The sequence below is a fragment of the Lissotriton helveticus genome, chromosome 7 (genome assembly GCF_964261635.1).
Source record: "Lissotriton helveticus chromosome 7, aLisHel1.1, whole genome shotgun sequence".
Classification (NCBI taxonomy): Eukaryota; Metazoa; Chordata; class Amphibia; order Caudata; family Salamandridae; genus Lissotriton; species Lissotriton helveticus.
This window is the reverse complement of record NC_136068.1, coordinates 1,600,587,534-1,600,608,107: the sequence shown is the minus strand read 5'-3', so window position 1 is coordinate 1,600,608,107 and position 20,574 is coordinate 1,600,587,534. Positions and strand designations below refer to the sequence as shown.

The 20,574-nt window shown below is 42.0% G+C and overlaps 1 protein-coding gene across 1 annotated transcript in view; it reads right to left on the bottom strand.

The window, feature by feature from the left end:
* The window catches only part of TSKS (testis specific serine kinase substrate), a 398,477-nt gene that overhangs the window by 54,877 nt on the left and 323,026 nt on the right, over positions 1 to 20,574 (bottom strand). The window contains exons 7-10 of the mRNA XM_078653750.1: positions 18,864 to 18,980; positions 13,157 to 13,488; positions 12,384 to 12,578; positions 7,489 to 7,644 (exon numbers count right to left, since the gene is read on the bottom strand). Of these exons, the coding sequence (XP_078509876.1) occupies positions 7,489 to 7,644; positions 12,384 to 12,578; positions 13,157 to 13,488; positions 18,864 to 18,980 (800 nt within the window). The remainder of the gene's footprint in view (positions 1 to 7,488; positions 7,645 to 12,383; positions 12,579 to 13,156; positions 13,489 to 18,863; positions 18,981 to 20,574) is intronic.

The window sequence follows — 20,574 nt, the reverse complement described above, 5'->3', positions numbered from 1 at the left end:
ATGTGTGGGTTTGGTAGAATTCCCTAGATGGCTGCCGAGCCCGGGGCCAAAAACCCAGGTGACCCCCCTTGCAAAACCAGGTTGATTTGTGATCGGTCATTTTGATGTCTCCTCAATACGGTTTGGGCCCTTGCCTGTTGCAGGTACTTAACCCACTCACACAAGTGAGGTACCATTTTTATTGGGAGACCTTGGGGAATGCTGTATAGAAGGATATTTGTGGATCCATGCAGATTCCAGAACTTTCCGACACAGAAATATGAGTAAATAGTGATTTTTTTCAGCTAAATTTGAGGTTTGCAGGGGATTCTGGGTAAGGATATGTTGGGGGACCCATGCAAGCCATACGCTGCTGGACTCCCCCGGGTGTCTAGTTTTCAGAAATGTGTGTGTTTGGTAGGTTTCCCTTAGATGGCCGCCAAGCCCGGGGCCAAAAACATATGGAAACCACTTGGAAAACCAGGTTGTTTTGTAATTTTGATGTTGCCTCAATAGGTTTTGGGCCCTTGTTTGTCGCGGTACTTGACCCACCCACACAAGTGAGGTACCATTTTTCTCGGAAGACTTTGGGGAATGCGGGGTGTGTGGAATTGTGTGCATCCACACAGATTATAGAACTTTCCACCACCGAAATGCGAAGGTGTATTTTTTGTTTTTTTAATAAATTTTGAGGTTTACAAGGGATTCTGGGTAACAGAACCTGATGAGAGCCAGACAAGTCACCCCATCCTGGATTCCCCTGGGTGTCTAGTTTTAAAAAATGTATAGATTTGCTAGATTTCCCTAGGTGCCGGCAGATCTAGGGTTTAAAATCTTCATCAAGGCACTTTGCAAAAAAAGGGTCCGTTTTCACTGTGAAAATGTGGTGTGTCCATGTTGCGTTTTGGGCTGTTTCCTGTCGCGGGCACAAGGACTACCCACACAAGTGAGGTACCATTTTTCTCGAAGACTTTGGAGAATGAGGGGGCGTGGAATTTTCTGGTTCCACACAGATTACAGAACTTTCCACCACAGAAAGGTGAAAAAAATTTAGTTTTTGGGACAAATTTTGAGGTTTGCAAGGGATTCTGGGTAACAGAACCTGGTGAGAGCCAGACAAGTCACCACATCCTGGATGTCCCTGGTGTCTATTTTTCAAAAATGTATATGTTTGCTAGGTTTCCCTAGGTGCCGGCAGAGCTAGGGTTCAAAATCTAAAGCTAGGCACTTTGCAAAAAAAAGGGTAAGTTTTCACTGTGAAAATGTGGTGTGTCCATGTTGCGTTTTGGGCCGTTTCCTGTTGGGAGAATAGGCCTAACCACACAAGTGAGGTACCATTGTTCTCTGTAGATCTTGGGGAGCAAGGGGTGGGTAGAATGTTGTGGATCCACACAGATTCAAGAACTTTCCACCACAGAAATATGAGGAAAATGTGTTTATTTTACACATTTTTAGGTTTTCAAGGGATTCTGGGTAACAGAACCTATTGAGAGTCAGTCAAGTCACTCCATCCTGCATTCCCCTAGGTGTCTAGTTAAATGTATAGGTTTGCTAGGTTTTCATAGGTGTCGGCAGAGCTAGGGTTCAAAATCTACAGCTAGACACTTTGCAAAAAAAGGTTCAGGATTTACTGTGAAAAAGTGGTGTGTCCACGTTGCGTTTTGGGCTGTTTCCTGTTGCGGGCACTAGGCCTACCGACACAAGTGAGGTACCATTTTTCTCGAAAGACTTTGGGAAAAATGGGGTGGGTGGAATTTTGTGAATCCACGCAGATTCCAGAACATTCCACCACAGAAATGTGAGGAAAATGTGTTTTTGTTTACACATTTTTAGGTTTGCAAGGGTTTCTGGGTAATACAACCTGGTGAGACCTAGTCAAGTCACCCCATCCTGGAATCCACTGGTTGTCTAGTTTTAAAAAATGTATAGGTTTGCTAGGTTTCCCTGGGTGCCGGCAGGGCTAGGTACAAAATCTACAGCTAGGCACTTTGCTAACAAAGGGTCAGTTTTCACTGCATTTTGAGCTGTTTCCTGTCGCGGGCACTAGGCCTACCCACACAAGTGCGGTACCATTTTTATCAGGATACTTGGGGTAACACAGAATCGTAGAGCAACGGTTATTACCTATTGACTTTTGATGCATTTCTGCCTTCCAAATGAAAGACACTGTGTAAAAAATAATCATTTTGAAAAATGACCTATAATTCTCATGTTAGTATTGGTACTCCCAATTTCGGAAATGTGTAAATATCTACTGTTTCTAAACTCTATATTTTGTTATGATTACCGAAATACATGGTTGTCTTTCATAGCGATTTTTCCATCTATATATTTTTCCAAATTGATTGCTATATACCCGGTACATAAAAAAAAAACATTTAAAGATGCTGCTCAATTATTGGCTCTGGGTTCATCGGGTTTTTGGTGAACCTACAAGTCCTATATATCCTCACAACCAGAAGGGTCCGACAGATGTAACGGTATATTGCTTTCAAACAGCTGTCATAATTAGAAGAAGTTACAGGTGAAAACGTTTACACAAATGGCTGTTTTTTTCAACTAATTTTCAATGAATCCTATATTGAACTGTTAGTTTCTATAAAGAAACTTTGAAGGATCTACACGAATGACACCTTGCTGAATTGGGAATTTTGTCTACTTTTCTGAAATGTATAGCTTTCCACGATCCATTATTGCTTTCATACCCATTTCTACCATTAACTGGAAGGAGGTTGAAAGCACAAAAAAATAGTAAAAATAGGCTATGTCCCAGAAAAATGCCAAAACTGTGTAAAGATTTTTGGTTTTCTGACAAAAGTTTGCTTGTTCCTGAAAGCTCGGAAGATAGTGATTTCAGCACCATAACCCCTTTGTTGATACCATTTGCAGTAAAAAAAACAGACGCTTTCATCTGTTGCCCTTTTTCCTCATTTTTCCCACAAAAACATAAATGTAACTGTATTTTGGCTAATTTCTGGGTCCCCTTCAGGGGAATCCACAAACCCTGGGTACCTTTAGAATCCCCATGATGTTGGAAGAAAAGGACCCAAATTTGGCGTGAAAACCCTATGTGTTTAAAAATATTAAAGGGGCCTAAGCGCGAACTACCCGAAATATTAAAAAAAGGCTTAGCATGGGGGGGAAATGTCCTAGCAGCGAAGGGGTTAAGGAAAAGGGGGTGCATTTAAAGAAAAACTGCTTTAGTGAAAAAGCAGTCACAGACATGGTGGTCTGCTGATCCCAGCAGGCCACCATCCCTGTGAGTGGTAGCCATTCCCAATGTGGTTGCACATTGCGTTTGTCTCATGAATATTGATGAGGCATGCAATTTGCGACCCCACTGGGAATCGCAAACAGTCAGGGCTGGACTGGCTGTAGCGGGTACCGGGCATTTCCCCGGTGGGCCACCAAGGTTGAGGGCCAGTTTTGGGCCCCTAGGATTTTGTTACAGGGCCGTTTTTGCACAGAGCTGGAATATTGGCCGCTGTAACAAAATCGGCCGAAACCGGCCGTGGCAAACAGCTCGGCCACGCCCCCAATCCCCCGGGGGGCTGGCCAAGCATTTTGCTAGGGCCTGTTTTGGTTCCCAGTCCGGCCCTGCAAACAGTGTCTGAGACACTGTTGTACATTGCATTTTGCTTGTAGCAAATTGCGAGTTGCAAAGCGAAGCAAATTGCGAGTTGCAAAGCGAAGCAATTTGCGAGTCGCAAAATGCAAGCGTCTTACATCTAGCCCTTAATCTCCACAGTGCCTAACAAAAATGAATGTGTCCTTATGTAATGCAAGTGGTACTCATGTAAAGCGCTCTGATACCAGATACCTTCGGGTCAAGTTCGCGCTATATAAAACTCTGGGAAAAAAATAGCTTAAACTTTTACTGTAGGAACATGTTAATGGAATGATTATATAACAATGGAGGATTTCAATGCTAAAATTACTAGCCCAGATTTCCCCAGTGAGGCAGTAAAATAAGTAGCTATTCCCGAGAGATGTAAAGGGGATAAATAATGTTTATGGAAGCCAATAATTTAGGACATCTAGATGGCTGGTTGTTAAATTATGTGCCAGCAGCGGCATAAGGGTGGGTAATCAGTCGGTATCAACCATAGATCACAGCAGTGGTGCTTTACCATATTTTGGAGTAGGGTGCTGGCCATTAGCAATGCCTCACTAAGGTGGTCCAGAGATATGTGACCGTCTTTGATAACACAACAAATGCTGCCAGAGGAGAAGACCAACATCTGCAGGGCCTCTTTATTGTTCATTCTCCATCTAATTTTTTCCAATATTCATGGGGCTTTGTCTTTGAGAAGTTAGTAGATGCAAGGAGAGTGATCCATATTTATTTGCTCGGCTAGAGTGTCATGTTAGTGGACATATAAAGAGTGACCACTACTTGGCCAGAGTGCGACGTTAGTAGATGCATGGAAATTAATCCAAATTCACAGTTGCAGTGAAGCATATGGAGGTCGATCACTATTCACTGCCTGGTCAGAGTCTGATGTTACTATACGCATAGAGAGTGATGCATATTCACTGAACAGAGGGTGAAGTTATTAGATGCATGAAGAGTGATCCATATTCACCGCATGGACTTAGCATGAAGTTAGTAGACACATTAAGAGTGATCGCTATTCACAGCATGGACAGTGTCAAGTTAGCAGGTGCATGAGGAGTGGTCACCATTGACTTCTAGGCCAGAGTATGAAGTCAGTAAATCCATGGAGAGTGTTCCATATTCACTGCTTGGCCAGAGTATAAAGTCAATAGATGCATGGAGAGTGATCCATATTTACTGCTTGGCCAGAGGGTGTAATTAGTAGATACATGGAGATTGAACCACATTTACAGTATGGTCAGAAGGAAGTTGCAGTGAAGCACATGGAGATAGATCACCAGGGAAGTGGAATTCCTATAGCCCGACGCCCAGGACATATTGTTTGGGGTCAGGAGCAACAAGTTTTAATGTATATTTTGTCCTTGGGACAAGTAGGCCCAACCCCCTGCAGCACAAACCCTTTGGCTGCCAGTTTGCAGTACCACATTAAGGATCAGGGAAGGTTACTGCCTATAGTTAAGTTAATATTTGTGTGCACGTGTTAATGCTGTTCAAACTTGTATTTATGGTTCATTAATTGAAAGCCTTTATTATTAGGGTGAGCGCTCTAAGTAAATGTACGTTCTGACTGCATTACTTAGAGTGGTTCCAGTATGACAATGTGTACACACGGTTTCAATGTTTAGCAACACGAGGCTATGCATGATGCTCACAGAATGTTCTCTGATTAGATGCAAATATTTGCAGAAGCTTGAAAGCAAGATTAATGTTTCTTTGCTTTCAATATAAAATGTTCCTAAAAAATGAAAGAGGGGGAAAAACATTTTGCTAAACTACTGTAAAATTTCAGGTACCATTTCTTTGCAGCATCATTTAGTAAAATGTGTTGATGCATGCTAGTATTTCCCAAAAATATTCATATTGGAAAATTTGTGAAACCAGTTTCAATAAGATTATGGGAAACAAAAATAAACAAGCCTTGGCAAAGCCAGTAGGTCTGACATTTTGGCAATCGGCTTTTTAGCTTTGGCAATGCGCGACTTGTTTTGGCATGGCTTTTGTAAAACCTTATTAATTTGAGAGCTGCCGGACCCTCACAATTATAACAAACATTGGCAAACGCAAAAAATATTTTTGGTCTCAAAAAAGCACACACTGCCACATTAGTTACTGGCACTCAACAAAACTACTTTGTGTACCGATATGGTCCTTGTGAAAGAGCAGAATGCTGTCACTCACAGTGAAGCCAGACAATTCTGAGAGAGAGAGAATTTTAATAAACACAAAAGGTCATAGTTAACGGCAGACCAAATTAGGGTCCCAATTATTATAGAAAGTCTCAAAAGTGCACCTTTGGTATATGGCTTTCGTGAATTCACAAGAATTTACATTAGTAGGGCAAGAAATTGTACTTCTATAAAATATTTGTGAACTGCATTTTAGCATGAGCAAATATGCATGTGTAGATTTGCTCATGTGAAAACCTGGATGTTTAAAAGTTCATTTTCCCTCCAACTACTTTTTTCCCCAACTCTGAAAGAAGGTTTACGTCTGCCACTCTCAGGAGTAAATTTCCAACATTTCTCAGTATGGGAAAGATTAGAGAAGATTTGTTGAAAACCCTTGAAACATGCAAGTTAGTAGGTTTGCACAGATACAAAAGGGAATTCCAACCCATGAACTACTGCTTACCACCATCATCAGTCCAAGTATGTAGATCTGAGGAAAGGTGGCAAAATAAAATGATTACTAGTATTCAAACACTACTGTGGTATATGCCCTGGCATAATCAGAGAGGCTATATAAGAGCTCTTATATAATAAGGTTGCTGCTATAATTTGTGGCAGTACGACATGGCACCAAAGGGACAAGTGGATTTTGTTACAAGACAAGTAGATTTATGAAGCAACCTGCCCCATGGACAAGTAGATATTTTAATAAATTCCACACCCCAGATCACTATTCACTGCCTGATCAGATTCTGAAGTTACTAGACGCATAGAGAGTGATGCATATACACTGAACAGAGCGTGAAGTTATTAGATGCATGAAGGGTGATGTATATTCACCGCATGGACATAGCATGAAGTTAGTAGACGCATTAAGAGTAATCACTATTCACAGCATGGACAGTGTCGAGGTAGCAGTTGCATGAAGAGTGATTACTAACTATTTACTGCTTGGCAAGAGTATGCAGTCAGTAGATGCATGGAGAGTGATCCATATTTACTGCTTGGCCAAAGTATGCAGTCAGTAGATGTATGGAGAGCGATCCATATTTACGGCTTCGCCAGAGTATGCAGTCAGTAGAAATGGAGGGTGATCCATATTTACTGCTTGGCCAGAGTATGCAGTCAGTAGATGCATGGAGAGTGATCCACATTTACTGCTTGGCCAGAGTATGCAGTCAGTAGATGCATGGAGAGTGATCCATATTTACTGCATGGATAGCGTGTGAAGTTACTGGACACATGAAGAGTGATCCAAATTCACCGCATACACTGATCGAAAGCACTGTCTCGTGTCCACCCTTGTCCCATATTATTATGACTGCTTCAATGATATTAGTAAGGTACGAAGCTACCCTAGAGTCTATATAGTACATGCATACGTAGCTGTAGCAGAGGCTGAGATTCCCTGGGCAGATTAGAAATATCTTCGAAGAAACCTACTTCTTACAGACATGCTGTACGTGAAAAGGTGATCAAAGCTAGGCGGTTCAACTTTTTTCCTAACCCCCAAAAAACTGTTTTCTTGCTTTGACTACACCAGCACCATATATGTATTTGATAGTAATGCACTAGCAGTCAGGGAAGCACAGTGCATCCCTAGGTCATCTTTCGTAATGAACCTGTCGTATTCTGCGCTGCTTCTCTACCCTCCCTTAGCAGCGGTGCCTTCCATTGACTGCATGATATCTCTTTCCACCAATATGGAATATGTTCTGGTACCTGGAATGTCTGGTGAATCCAGGTAAGACGGACTCAGGTGCTTCCTGGATCTTCAGCAATGACATTTTGGACACATCGTCTAACAGTGGCCTCAGTTGAGAAAGGCCGTCCATGTCCGTCCGCAACTGATTCATGGACAGAGAAATTCTCTTTACGCTGAAACGAAAGATAGTGGCAACAGTAATCAGAACAAAAATCAACACTGTATCATCTGGAAGCAGAATGATGAGAGTGCATGACAAGTATTTAGTGAACAGCTAGCGCTAAGCCACAATGAACTGCAACAAACCTATATATTACAACCTGCCTATAACCAACTGCAAAACTATTTACATTGGAACCCACTGTACTGATAGGACAACCTTACATAGGCACAATTATATATAAATACACAGCTTCAACTGATATTTACGTAGCTGCTTAGCTAAAGCCAATCCATAACCTAAAGTTAAACAATGACCAGCTGCACAACTACAACGAACAGATAACCAGCTACGCATCCACAGCACACCAACCTACAGATTTATGTCAATCCACAACCAACTGCATACTACAACTGGCTTATGCTAGTTGCTAATCAATAATTGGTTACACAGCTTCGTCCTACCTACTTAGAAACCAAACGACAGCTAATCTGTAACCAGCTGCAAGGTGCACATCAGAAGGCAATCCATAACTAGCACCACAGATGCAACTGACATAATGAGCGGCATAGCTATCACCAAACACATACCCAGACACTGGAATGCAGCGAAAGGACAACTAGCTGCAAACCTACTATGAACATACATACAGATGCAGGCAACTCCTGACCTGTTGTAAACTCCCAGTTTTATGTTTTGGTTTATACATAGGGAAATGACTGAATCACTTACTTTGCTTATGATTAGTACTTGTGAAAAGTGTACAATGGCAGTAGTTTCTGACTTCAGTATGTGCAGTTTTAATGCATCTCTTTTAGATTTATTTCTTCTATTGAAAAACGTATACTATGCAAATGTGTCAATTTATATATTGCAGAGCTGCATTTAACCCACAAAATAAAAGCTACTTAACATAGTTAATCCTGTATTGTTAGTCCTAAAGCACCATTAATCATGGCAGCTGCAATGTTGATTTAAGGTGTGCAGCTGTTTATTGGTTAACAGTAGCATTGTGATCAGGTATATCTTGTTTGAATGTCTTAGACTATTGCAGCCATGCAGCTACTTACAAGCCACTTGTGGTGTCACAAAAGACTAAGGGTTCGTGGCAATTTAGGAGCTAGTTATTGGTTAATTGTAATTGTAATTGTGCGGGTGTTTGAAATTATGCCATTAATTATGGGTGGGTTATTGTGTAGGTCATATTTTAACATCTTACCATATTTACTCCAACGAATCAGGTGTCCTATCATTGGAATGTATTGGGGTGGGTGCCTTAGAACTATGAAGGCACTGACTAGGTCACTGAGGCATCTCCAATCTGTTTCCACTATAGGTCAAGGTTTGAGCATTCCTTTAATTAATCAAATAATGCGCCATCAGAGTTGCTTCTGCTCCTCTACCAGGAGGACATGAAACAGATCTGACTTCCACATGTGAAAGTACTTTTCACCATCTTTGGGGATTCGTTATCAGTGGAAGCTCCAGGCTTTCTTTGTGTGAGCCAGTGAGACATTACCCAAGACCACTGACCCCCAGTTGTGGATAAAGGATTAACACTTCCACTTACTCGCTCGTCTGCTCTTTTTACCTTCTTCTCATGCAAGTGAGGGACGAGAGACCATGGACCTTTGGAGGCAGGTCAGGGATTCTATTTCAGATACTCCTCATTGAAAATAGGAGCACAGATCTGTATGTCAGCTAGATATTTACCAGTTGAACACATTCCTCCTTTTGAGAAGCTTGAAATAGGAATGGTGCACCACATTCTCTAATGACAGCAAAACAGAGATTTGGTCGTAGATGTGTATTTCTACATCCCAAATACATTATTGCATTCCAACTTACTCAACATTGAGGCCGGAAAATTCACGACAAGAACCTCATGCTGCAATTTGCACTGAATGTGGTGCTTACAGTTTTCTCCAAGGTCATAGGTCAAATCACTGTGTATCAGAGCTGTCAGGTTATTCATAGCTAGCTTACTTAAGTGATTTCCCAGTGAGAATGTATTCAATGGGCACATATTGGCAAAATATACAATTTGTGCTTAGGACTTTCACCTGCAAGGTCTATAGGTGAATCAATCAGAGTCATTGCTGCTTCTATCTCAAGAATACAGTTCATTGTGAGTCAGTTGAACAGGTCAAAAAGCAAAGTGTTTCCATCCCTGAAAAGATCAAAGCACCAGCTGCTCCCACTCGGACTACCAGAACACCCAAGCAAGAAAGTATTCCGCCACTCCATTGGGTACAAGATGTATCCCACGTGGCTCGATTTGTCTTCTAGTTTCCAATAGGAGCCTACTTCCAGAATTCACATGAGAGAAACTCAGAAGAATCGACTCCCTTTTTGGTATAGGAAAGCGAACTGAGAGATGAACATCAGTTTCCAGGACTTATTGGCAGGCTCTGCCAGCAGAATCATTAAAATGGAGGTCTGTTCTGTGTTTAAGATGTGAGCGCTATTTTAACCACCGATATTTATTGAATTTTGATGGAGTCAGAGTGGGTGACCAAGGACTATTTGATGTTTCACCCTTTGGTCTCAGTAGGAAGTTCATGCATGTCAACAGCCTGAATCAAAATGCTATTTTCTAACTCTGCTAGTTTCAAGCATTTATAACATGCTTTACTAGTGTAGGGCCAGAAGGGCATAGTACATGGCAATGTTTTTTAGGCTTTCATCATGAGATACATTTACATAGATTGGATCTACATTGTACTCGCTCACAGAGTCGTCAGAGAGTATACAGAAATCTGGAATGGATCCAGCTTTGTAGGACTCACACTGGATGACCCTGACTCAGAGTAAAGAAGGCCTTGGTTGCTACAACTATTCTCAAGGTCAAGCGTTAAGAGAATCAACAATGTGCCACTTATATCATCACTTTCTGAAAATTGACTGTGGTGATGCTATTCTGGGGTCGACATCAGGACATCTCCATTGTACAATACATGTATGGGGTGTGCAGAATCAGGAGACAGAAGAGCCCCAGTGGCCCTTACACCAAGCTTTAGTGTAGATTTTCTTCCTAACACCCGTGTGAACCCAAATGGATTGACCGGATACTCCTGTCAACTCTAAAGGATCCTAATGGCTACTGGATGGCAAAGAGTAGACTTTGACAGGGAAAAAGGGTTCTTCTCTTGTTTGAAGAACATTTTGCTTTTTGTTTGACAACTCAAATTCGGAAAATTATACTAATTCAAAAGAAGGACATCATTTAAGCTGATTCTGTTGTCTCCCAAACAGGCAGATCCTGATTACCTGATCTACAAAACTCCCTGCTGTGCATGGTCTGGTCTAACTGTATGGGGTGTAGAAGTTCCATCTTCCATCCCTCCCCTCGCTGATAAGCATAAATGCTTATGAACTAGTGTTATCCCACAAAATTCAATTCTCTCGACTGACAATCTAATCATTATGCAGGCAGCCAAAAAGGAGTGCCTGGGGCAACCATGGCATATTTCTCAGTCTTTTTCCCTTGAAAACAAAGTGAGAAGGTCAGTTGTTCAACTAGTCAACATAGTGTTTTTTCGTGTGTTCCTTCAATTGCCAATTTCCAAATGAAAGCTAACTTTTTAAATATTATCCTCGAGCAATTATTGAGAAATTATCTGGAAGAGCTACACTTATTGCAAAGTAAAATAGTTTAGCAACATTTTGAAACCCGATTGCATATTTACGTACCGCACCTACCATGAATTATGAATTTTGGGTCAGTAATTCCATATCATATGCCTTAAGAACCCATGGCCACCAGACACTTTGCCATTGAGGTATGGAAAGTGGCTCTCTGGTGGCTAAGACTTCAGCTTGTTGAATCACTGAGTTCCTGGAAGTGGCAACATGCTACTCTTAACTCCTACATAGCCTTCTGTGAGCATAAAGTGACTCAGGGGAGCTACTTTTTTGTACATACAAAGTCCTGACAGATTTCCATGTAAATCAGATTTTCATTTGAACAGTTTTTACAGAATATAGCCGTAATGTTTTATCTAAAGTGCACACAATTTTTATGTTTCTTGGCTAGATGTTCTTTCTACAGTGGCCCTACACTGGAAAAAAGGCATCAATTGTTCACTGGATTGCATTTTGTATTTAGAAATGCTCTTCTCTCCAGTGTTTCTTATTCCACTGCAGGTGTCCATGCACCAGCACTGCATCAGTTGATCTTAGAGAAAGGTTCCGGTCGACGATACTGGTAAACTAAGTATTAGAGCTACTCATTGTTCACTCAACTCTACTTGATATGACCAGATGCTCAGTTTGGCCTAGGCACAAATTCCTCTTCCGCTGTCGCCACTTCCAGTACTTTTATGATTGAGAATCTACCCACAATTTGAGAAGAGATTTGGTCTATAAACTATACTCTTAATCCAATGCAGCACTCTTTTGGCTACATGCCCAACGAAGAACCCAATAGGTTCCTGGTTTGGCCATGAAAATAAAAAGGGCGATTTAGCGCACAACCTGCACTCAGGGCCATAGGATGAGCTTCAAGATAGGCTCCAATCCAGAGAATGAAGTAGGAAGAGGGGTGTAACTGGACTGGAATTTACCACTGTAGATCATTCAAATTGATAAAATCATTTACAAAACTAAAGTTATCGGGAACCAGACTAACTACAAAATTAGAAAGAAATGGAACTAAAAAGTATTTAAGATGCGCCTGCAGTCATACCTTGATCAGCCTCATAGCTAGTACAGAAGAAACATTCTTGCAATATGTCAGTGGCTGTACAGTACCTGGATAGGATGTCATCAGTGCTGGCCTGCAGTTCCTTGATGGTCTGCAGAATCTGTGATTGCTCCTTTTGAGATCGCTCCCATTGGGGCAGGAATGCATCGAAGCGACTACTAACATGACTGATCAGCCTATGAACCTCTTTGTGCAAGAAGTTGTCCTTCTCACACTTTCCATCCAGGTCCAAGAAACTCTCTCTGCAAAGGAAAAATACAGAAGATCACTAATACCACCAGCTGTCCATCAGGGCAGTATTAACCTAACTTACTATAATGGTCTACTTTTCCCAGTTGCCAAGAATGTTCACCACAGTCAACATCAATTATGGCACCTAGCGAGATGTTGTTATTTTAAGAATGTTTTCAGAACACTTGAATTCAAGAACTACAGTAGGTATGGGAGAACCAAAACCCAATACAGGTAAGTTTTTTCAAACCCTATTGGAAGGACTTGCGCTTTCCCAATCTATCTTTGGCTACTAACTCTGCATCATTCTGCTACATTTGCAGCTGGTTCAATGCCACCTAAGCCACCCCCGTATTAGCACATTAACACACGGTGATTGGTAACTCTAAAAACTACCTTCTAGATTAACCCAAACAATGGTTACTGGTCGGGTCAATATCATCCTAAATCATGCCTGTCACTGGAGAGCCATTATTACTGCAAACTACACTCGCCGGGGCCTGTTGTCAATGCAGGCCATTCCCCTACAGCTAAGGCTAAAGACTCCAGCATCCTAGGCCTCCGCAAAGGTGAAGCTGCACAAATGTACCTCACTCCTTCCAGTGAACCCGCCATGGCTTTCATCTCCTGCAGCACATTTAGCTCTGATTCCCTCCTTGCCTCCTGGGCGCTCCTTTCTAGGGCGTACTGCAGGTTCCCAATGGAAGCCACGATTACAGTGATGGCCCTGTGCAGCTCGCGGGTCCGGATTTGTTCAGGACCCAGGGGCAGTGGTTGGAAGCTAGACATTGGGTCGAATAGTTCCTCAGCGGTGTCCTTAGTGATGCCACTGGCCAGCCTCTCCTCCAATTCCTGCCATTCTTTTTCCCGCTTGCCTACGTCCTCATCTTGCACCTTGAAACGCAGGTAATTAAGCTTTTCCTGGAAATGAAAGACAGAGAGGTGGCTATTGGGAGAAGCAGAGTGACTTAGAGTAATAGGTAAATCAATGTTTTACTACACTCAATTGCTGGGATCAGCACTTATCTCCAGATCATTCATTGCTGCGCTTTATAACACATCAATTTCTTTCCATCACTCTAAGTAACACCAAGCACTGACTTTCCTTATGGCTTGCATTTCTGAAAACATAAGCCCCTATTGCATATGGCTCCATTAATAGAGGATAATAGGGAAAAAAACAAGGAAAATAGGAAAGAGATATGTAATATGGATAATGAGTGTGAGCATGTGTTTGAGGTCTACTAGGGCAATGATATTTCTTCCATCTCATCTGCCTAGTGAGTCTAGTCTTCCCTGTTACTGGTATCTTCAGCTTACATTAAGTGAGTAGATGTTGCTTTCATTCTGGCTCTCAAAGTGGACGGTTTGAAAAGCAACAAGAAGTTGAAATCTGAGGCTCTTGCCAACAGTGTAGCTCTCATGAAAATGATCTTTTCCAAGGATGATAACCATACTTCTTAACTGAGTTTCATCAAGTGACAGGGCAATGCATGTTACATCAGTGCAAAGAGTAATTTTTTTAGGATATTAATAAAGAATGCATGTATTCAACACATCAATTAGTGTATTTTGTTCTACAGGCTAGCATGTTCCTGAAGCATTGAGCTCAGGAACACTGAGCACTTGTGCTACCCACATCGCTCTGTTTTCTCTATGCTTCCAGTCACCCAAAAAGGTGTTCTGCTAGTCGCCTGAAGCACCTGGCATCGTAGGGGGGAGTTGTGTCCTGGAATCTAGTGTGGAACTGATTTTGTCAAACTTGGGCTTGTTCTCCGATCTTCAAACAAACAAAGAGACAAGCCTCATAACCAGCCCTTCTCAAGATGGTAGATTGACTTTAGAACATTATTCAAGATACACAATTTAAGATGGAGTTTGAGTCCCTTTCTGTGATGTCAGTTCCTGCATAATCATGTATAATTGAGACAGTCTTGAGAGGAGGATGTATTGCAATGCATTTGTTTACATATTTTTCATCGCCCTTATGCTTCCAGCAGATTGATCTTCTGCTGGATTTCCTCGCCTGGATTCATGTTCTTGATTAGCTCTTTTCTCCTTCCTGATGGCAGGTGGACTTCATGCCATTGCAGATTTTCAGGTCTAATCTTCATCTTCAATCAAGAACTATAGGATGGCCAAGGAAGTTTTTTAAACTTTTAAAGGTTTTTCCTCCTTCTTTTTGAGACCCTCTTAAGAAGTCACATGACCCCTTTCATGCTCACCATTCTGTGCAGGGTGGCACCGAGGCTACAGAGGAGTCACTCATTCTTCGGGCAATCAAGAAGGTGAAAAAATCCTTCAGAATGTTGTCTGAAGTCTAATTCAACTTCCAACAAGTTTAATTGAAAATCTATAATGCTACAAAATCTGTAAAGCTATACATCCTAGGACTGACAACAATGATTTTTCTTAGTCTAATTACAAGGCCAGATTTGATTGACCAGGAGCCACTTGTGCCAGCCATTCTGCTGTTGCAGGAATTCTGCGAAATCACAGAACTATCCTTGGGATTATGGGGCTTTAGTAGGCAGGGACTGAGCTATCCTACCTCCTTAGTACCCATGAGCCCGGGACTGACTAGCTATAGTGTCTCACTTGCTCTCCTACTCACTCACAGTGGAACAACACTCCGGACTCTCTCAGGAATCACAGTTGCAAGATGCACACATTCGCTCATGCTCTTGTCCTCGTCCACAATAAGATCTGACAGAGACATGAAAAAGTTTAAAATGTTTATTTTAACTAACATGCTCTAGTATGCAGCATGCGTGCCACAACCAGCAGAAAAATGGCTAACACAAATACGGTCAGCATCGCAAGTAGTCTGTAAATCATAAAAGGAGCTGTCATTTTTATACGACAGTTTAGCCAACCCCCTCCCCTTGTATAGAAGTAAGATGATTATATATTAGAAAATCTCTGGGTGTTATTAGCAGACCCCGTACCTCAGTCTATAGATAGTAGACCTACATCACAGGTGCTGTTATGCTCTTCTCCCTGGAAAGGTCCCTCAATAAGTGTGTCTTACCAATCTGTGCTTCCTCATATGACCAAAGTATGTGTACCCAAACAACGGCTGCATCTGCATGTTTTGTCTAGGTGCTAGGGCCTGACCAGAACAAAATAACAAGGGGCATTGCTGTTCAACCTTGTTCACAATGTTCAGACTAAATCCCAGGAATGAGCAAAGTCCAAAAACAACAGCATGTTCCAAGTGAAAGTATCAGTGTGGCACAAGCAAAATAAAATCTTGTAGTAATGTGTGCAAAGCAGCGGACAGTCAGCAACGCACTCATGCTAACATAGGGAAGATGACAATGCCCGTATGGGCCATGTGATACTGATTATTTGACTTTCATGCTTGCTTATTTATCTGTACTCCTTATGGTGTGCTTTTGTTCTCTTAATTTTGCTTTCTTGTGAATTAAGAAGTCTTCGCAGTGCCATTTTCTTAATTCAGTGGTCTTTTAGGACTGTGTGACTTTTTCAACTTTTAATTCTTTCAAGAATAACTGCAAGTTCTTCCTATTTGTGTCTGCCATATTCACCTCTGGAAAATATTTTACATGGTGTTGATTGAGAGGAGCATTATGCAAAGCCATACATAGGATGAATAAAAAAAAAAAAAACAGGCATGAGTACAGGTAGCGAAATCAGAGGAAGGAGCAAGACAAGAAGAAGTGAAGGAAACAGAGGAAAATAGTGGGCAAATTATGCAAGAGGAAGAAACAGTGTAAAAAGGTGGACAACGGGGCGGGAAGATCTTAAGAGTAAAAATAAAACAAGCAAGGATCTAGGTAAGAGTACTTTGGCTGTCAAATTAAGTCAACACAATTTGAACATTTTCTTAGGGCCAGGATATAGTTTGGATTGGAAAAATTAGCAAGTGAAAACACTTTCAGACAAATGAATGCCTCAATCCACAATTCAAAGAATTTGGCATTCTCCTGCTACATTGTTCTACAGTTTTCAGTGCTTCATTTAATACTTTGTTAACTTGTTTTTATTCATTTTCATAAAAAGGAATCACATTGATGAAATTTCTAACATTATGAATCATGAAAGTAGAAACTATTCGGTTCTTTCCTGCGACTACTGCATGCATGAATACATGTACTGCTGTGGCTGTAGGTGCATTTACCATTATTCCAAGTTACCCTTTGCATTCCCTCCCAGGAATTGTTTCCTTCTTTTAAGAGACATGATAAGTTCCTGCCATCCGCTCACACCTTTTTGTGTTTTTCTGGGGAGCCTCTGGCCTTACAAACTGGTTTCTCAGTCGCTATACTTTTTTTCCGAGTAAAGGGAAACTTCCAATGGCATGTAATGTCCCACTCATGTGGCATCAGCCTCAGAGGAATAAGAATGCACCCCATCCCTAGATAACTTCAGGTCCTCTATGATCCCAATGAAACACCCTTGGGCCTAGTTCTGAAGTCCATCCAGCGACTGCAAGGGCACCCAATTGCTCTAACTGCCAGGCTCCGATTAGCAGACACTCCAGAATATATGTATGAAGAGTCCTTCTTTGGTTGAAACCTTGGGTAGATGATAACTCCTGGAGGTGTGAAATACCCTTCTTGCCCTTGTTTTTTTACCAGCCCATGCACCTCTGCCACCAACTGATTCCCAGAATTTCTTATAGCCGTCTAATGCATGTACTAGGAACATCCTATATATTTAAGCCACACACGTGGATTGAAGCCTGTATTGGGAAAAATAAAAAAGGAGCAAGGTCAAAAACCCTATACTAGTCTGTAATTTCCTGAGCACCTATTTGACTTTTTGCAACCTAACAAAAGTCTAGCAAGGATTTATCTGAAATTTCGAATGTTCTCCCTACAATTATTATGATAAATAGGAAGAGTCATCTTGTCTTTACAACCTAAATGACCTTGCAAACTCTAACACAGATGACACATTGTCCTCTGTTTCTGGATGGACTTACCTTCTTAGGTGAACCTTACGCACCAAAAACCACATAATGCACTGCTCCATGCTGTGACGCAGCATCTTAAAACATAGTGCGTACATACTCAGCCTTCTGACCACCCACCACTGGAAAAACTAATCAGGCTCTGGTCTGCGATGGAAACCTTTCAATAGTGATCGCCTGGGCTAGTTAAAAGGGCTGCAATACCCTCATAATGCCAGGGTGTGCGCTATTTATGTTTTAATCATTTTACTAACTTGTTTATCATGTACTAGACCTTAAGGGTATCCGAAAACGTAATAGGGAATTGCAATACATGTGCAGTAGACTGAATGCAAAACAAATCTTAATGTTACCAGCGAAGGCAGAAAAAAATAATCAGGCAAATAAGTGCCAGGATGCTCCACTGGGAGTGGCAGTGTGCTCTAGAAATACAATACTTAGTGACCAGTGCTGTTGTAAGAATAGAGAGATCACAGTCTACAAGTGTGAAAGATGTACCTAACAATTAAGGTGCAACAACATCTATAAATGGATCAGGAACTCTCCGGGGAGGCTCCTCCTTTATGGTGGAGGAGCGTTGCCCCACTGCTCTCAGAGTAAAAATAAAGTGATAATAATGTGGATATTATAATTGTATTTTTTGTAGCTGCGGGGGTGGATTAGGGCGAGGCGGGGCTGATGGCACAGGGGCAGGAGCGGTTTGCACACTCCCTAAGTGCACATGACTGTTTGGCCAGCCCTCTGCTTTACACAGCCTGGTGAAGAACATGCAAAGCCCTATCCCTGTCTGAGCACCAAATCACAGTGCTCAGACCAATCACAATGCTGCATTGTGATTGGCTCAGGGGAGCCCGGGAGTCACGTGCTTCCTGCTGCCGGGACTGCAGGAGGAAGAAAGCAGAACAAGACGGAGGAGAGGCAGTGACCGGCGAAAAGGTAAGTGGTATTTAAAAAAACCAAAACATTATTTTCTCTCCTCCCCCTCCGGCACCCCCACCCCTCCACCACCGGCCCCTGTCAGCCACTACTGGGAACCCTTGACAAGGAGAGATCAGTGGCAGGTCCTTGTGTGTTCAGAGGATTCCACAGCATGGTTAAAAGTCACAGGTATGGATTGAAAACATAGCTAGGTCAGAACACCCGAAATGAAATAGCTTCCGGATAGTTACAGAGCATACTGAGTTGAGAACGTAAATCAGAAGGGTAAGGTCTATGTCATATCCAAAAGGTCAGCAAGAACATACATTGATGATCTATACAGGGTCAGCATAGTCTAGTCCACATTAAACAACTAAATAAATAAATAAATTACATAAGGTAAAGTGAACAGAGATGTCCCACTGGACACAATAGTTACCTCCAGGACGAGAGAATTCTGCCTCAGAGCGTTGGTTTTAATTTCTGCATCTTCTACAGACTTCTTCACTTTACGACAGGTGTCCTGTGGGATAAACACCCTGTCTGAGTTAGGACTCTCAAACACAAAGAGAGAAAGAGACAGAGAAAAGTCTGTTCAGAGGGGGACAGTGCCCAATATTTGTTCCATAACTATTATCATGAGACAGATGATGTATATAGCAAATGGTACTTTATAGCTGATGTGCTAGAAAGAGTTGCAGAGGATCAAAGTGAGGGATATGCATAGAGCTCAAAGCATCGGTTGTTAGACATGACCCTTCATTAAGGACCAGAAGCCTCTGGTATGGGGGAATATAGCACTTTGCTTCTCAGTCCCTCATCTATGATAGCTGCTGGAAATCAAAGCCTTCCCTAGCTCTTATTTGTCAATGTCTTATCGATGTGCAGTCACCGGGTTTCTCCAGTGGTCCAGCTTCCCCTGGAGCAAGGGGGATGCCCTCTCCAACCCACTGGGTTTACTGACTCCCAGCTAAACTGACCTGGCAAAGGTACTTTCCTAAAGATGCCCATAAAAAGCTTTCTCAGTCACACCTACATCACACATGAGTGTCAATGATAACAACACTGCTTCGGTGAAATCAACACACATTGTGTTATTAGAAAATAATCTCCTTTTGTATTAAACTATATCGTTTATTCACTCAAATACTTCCTTTTTTTACTTGCTTAGAGAGAAGAAAAGGAATACATAATTTTGGTGCATCGAGAAGTATGTAAAATAGAATCCAATGAATGCAAAGTCTCCAATGCAATGAAAGACCCTGATAAAGAAGAGCTTCCAATTTCTTACACTATACCAGGCACTCTGCAGTATGTACTGCACGAAACAGGGGCCCAATTCACAAATATGTTCGCATGTGTAGCTCTATTCATGTGTAGATCTATTCCTATACCTAAGTGTAAATCTTCACTTTTTCTATTCACCATTTGCAAGTGGAGATGTGCACCTAGAAATAGGCTCAATATGCTTCAGTCCCTCATTATGAAGGGGTGAAGGCTCTGATGACTAAATGTAAAAGTCTAAAGTTACTATTTGTAACTTTACAACTGTTGGTTGAGCTCTCCATCACTGGGGCTGAGATCCCTGTATAGGAAAATATAGCAAAGTCTAATAACATTATTTTTTTTAAGAATAATCAAATTATTTATTGTAAAATAGGAGACGCTTGTGTTTGGTGCGCGTTTGTTGCGCAAAGGAACCACCAAGGAACTGCTGGGTCCAGAAGGCTGCGGGGCAACCAGAGATCAGCTTGCCCTCCCCCCTGACACCTGGGGCTTGAAATACTTCTCGTGCCTCCCGCTTCGCGGGAGACGCTCGTGTTTGGTGCGCGTTTGTTGCGCAAAGGAACCTCCAAGGAACTGCTAGGTCCAGAAGGCTGCGGGGCTACCAGAGGTCAGCTTGCCCCTCCCCCGAGACACCGGAAGAATATAACTGCCTAATCGCCCCCGCCGCGCGGGACGCACGCTGGGCTAAGCCCGGGCAAAGGGCGGGCCGTCTGTGGCCGTTCGGGGCAGGACGAGGCTGGGCTGGGCCACCCCCTCGACACTTCATCTTAAAACTGTAAGACTTAAGACATTGACCATCTGGTCATTTATTAGTGTCATTTAATCTGTTCTTATTATATTAAAATATTACTTGTTACATCATT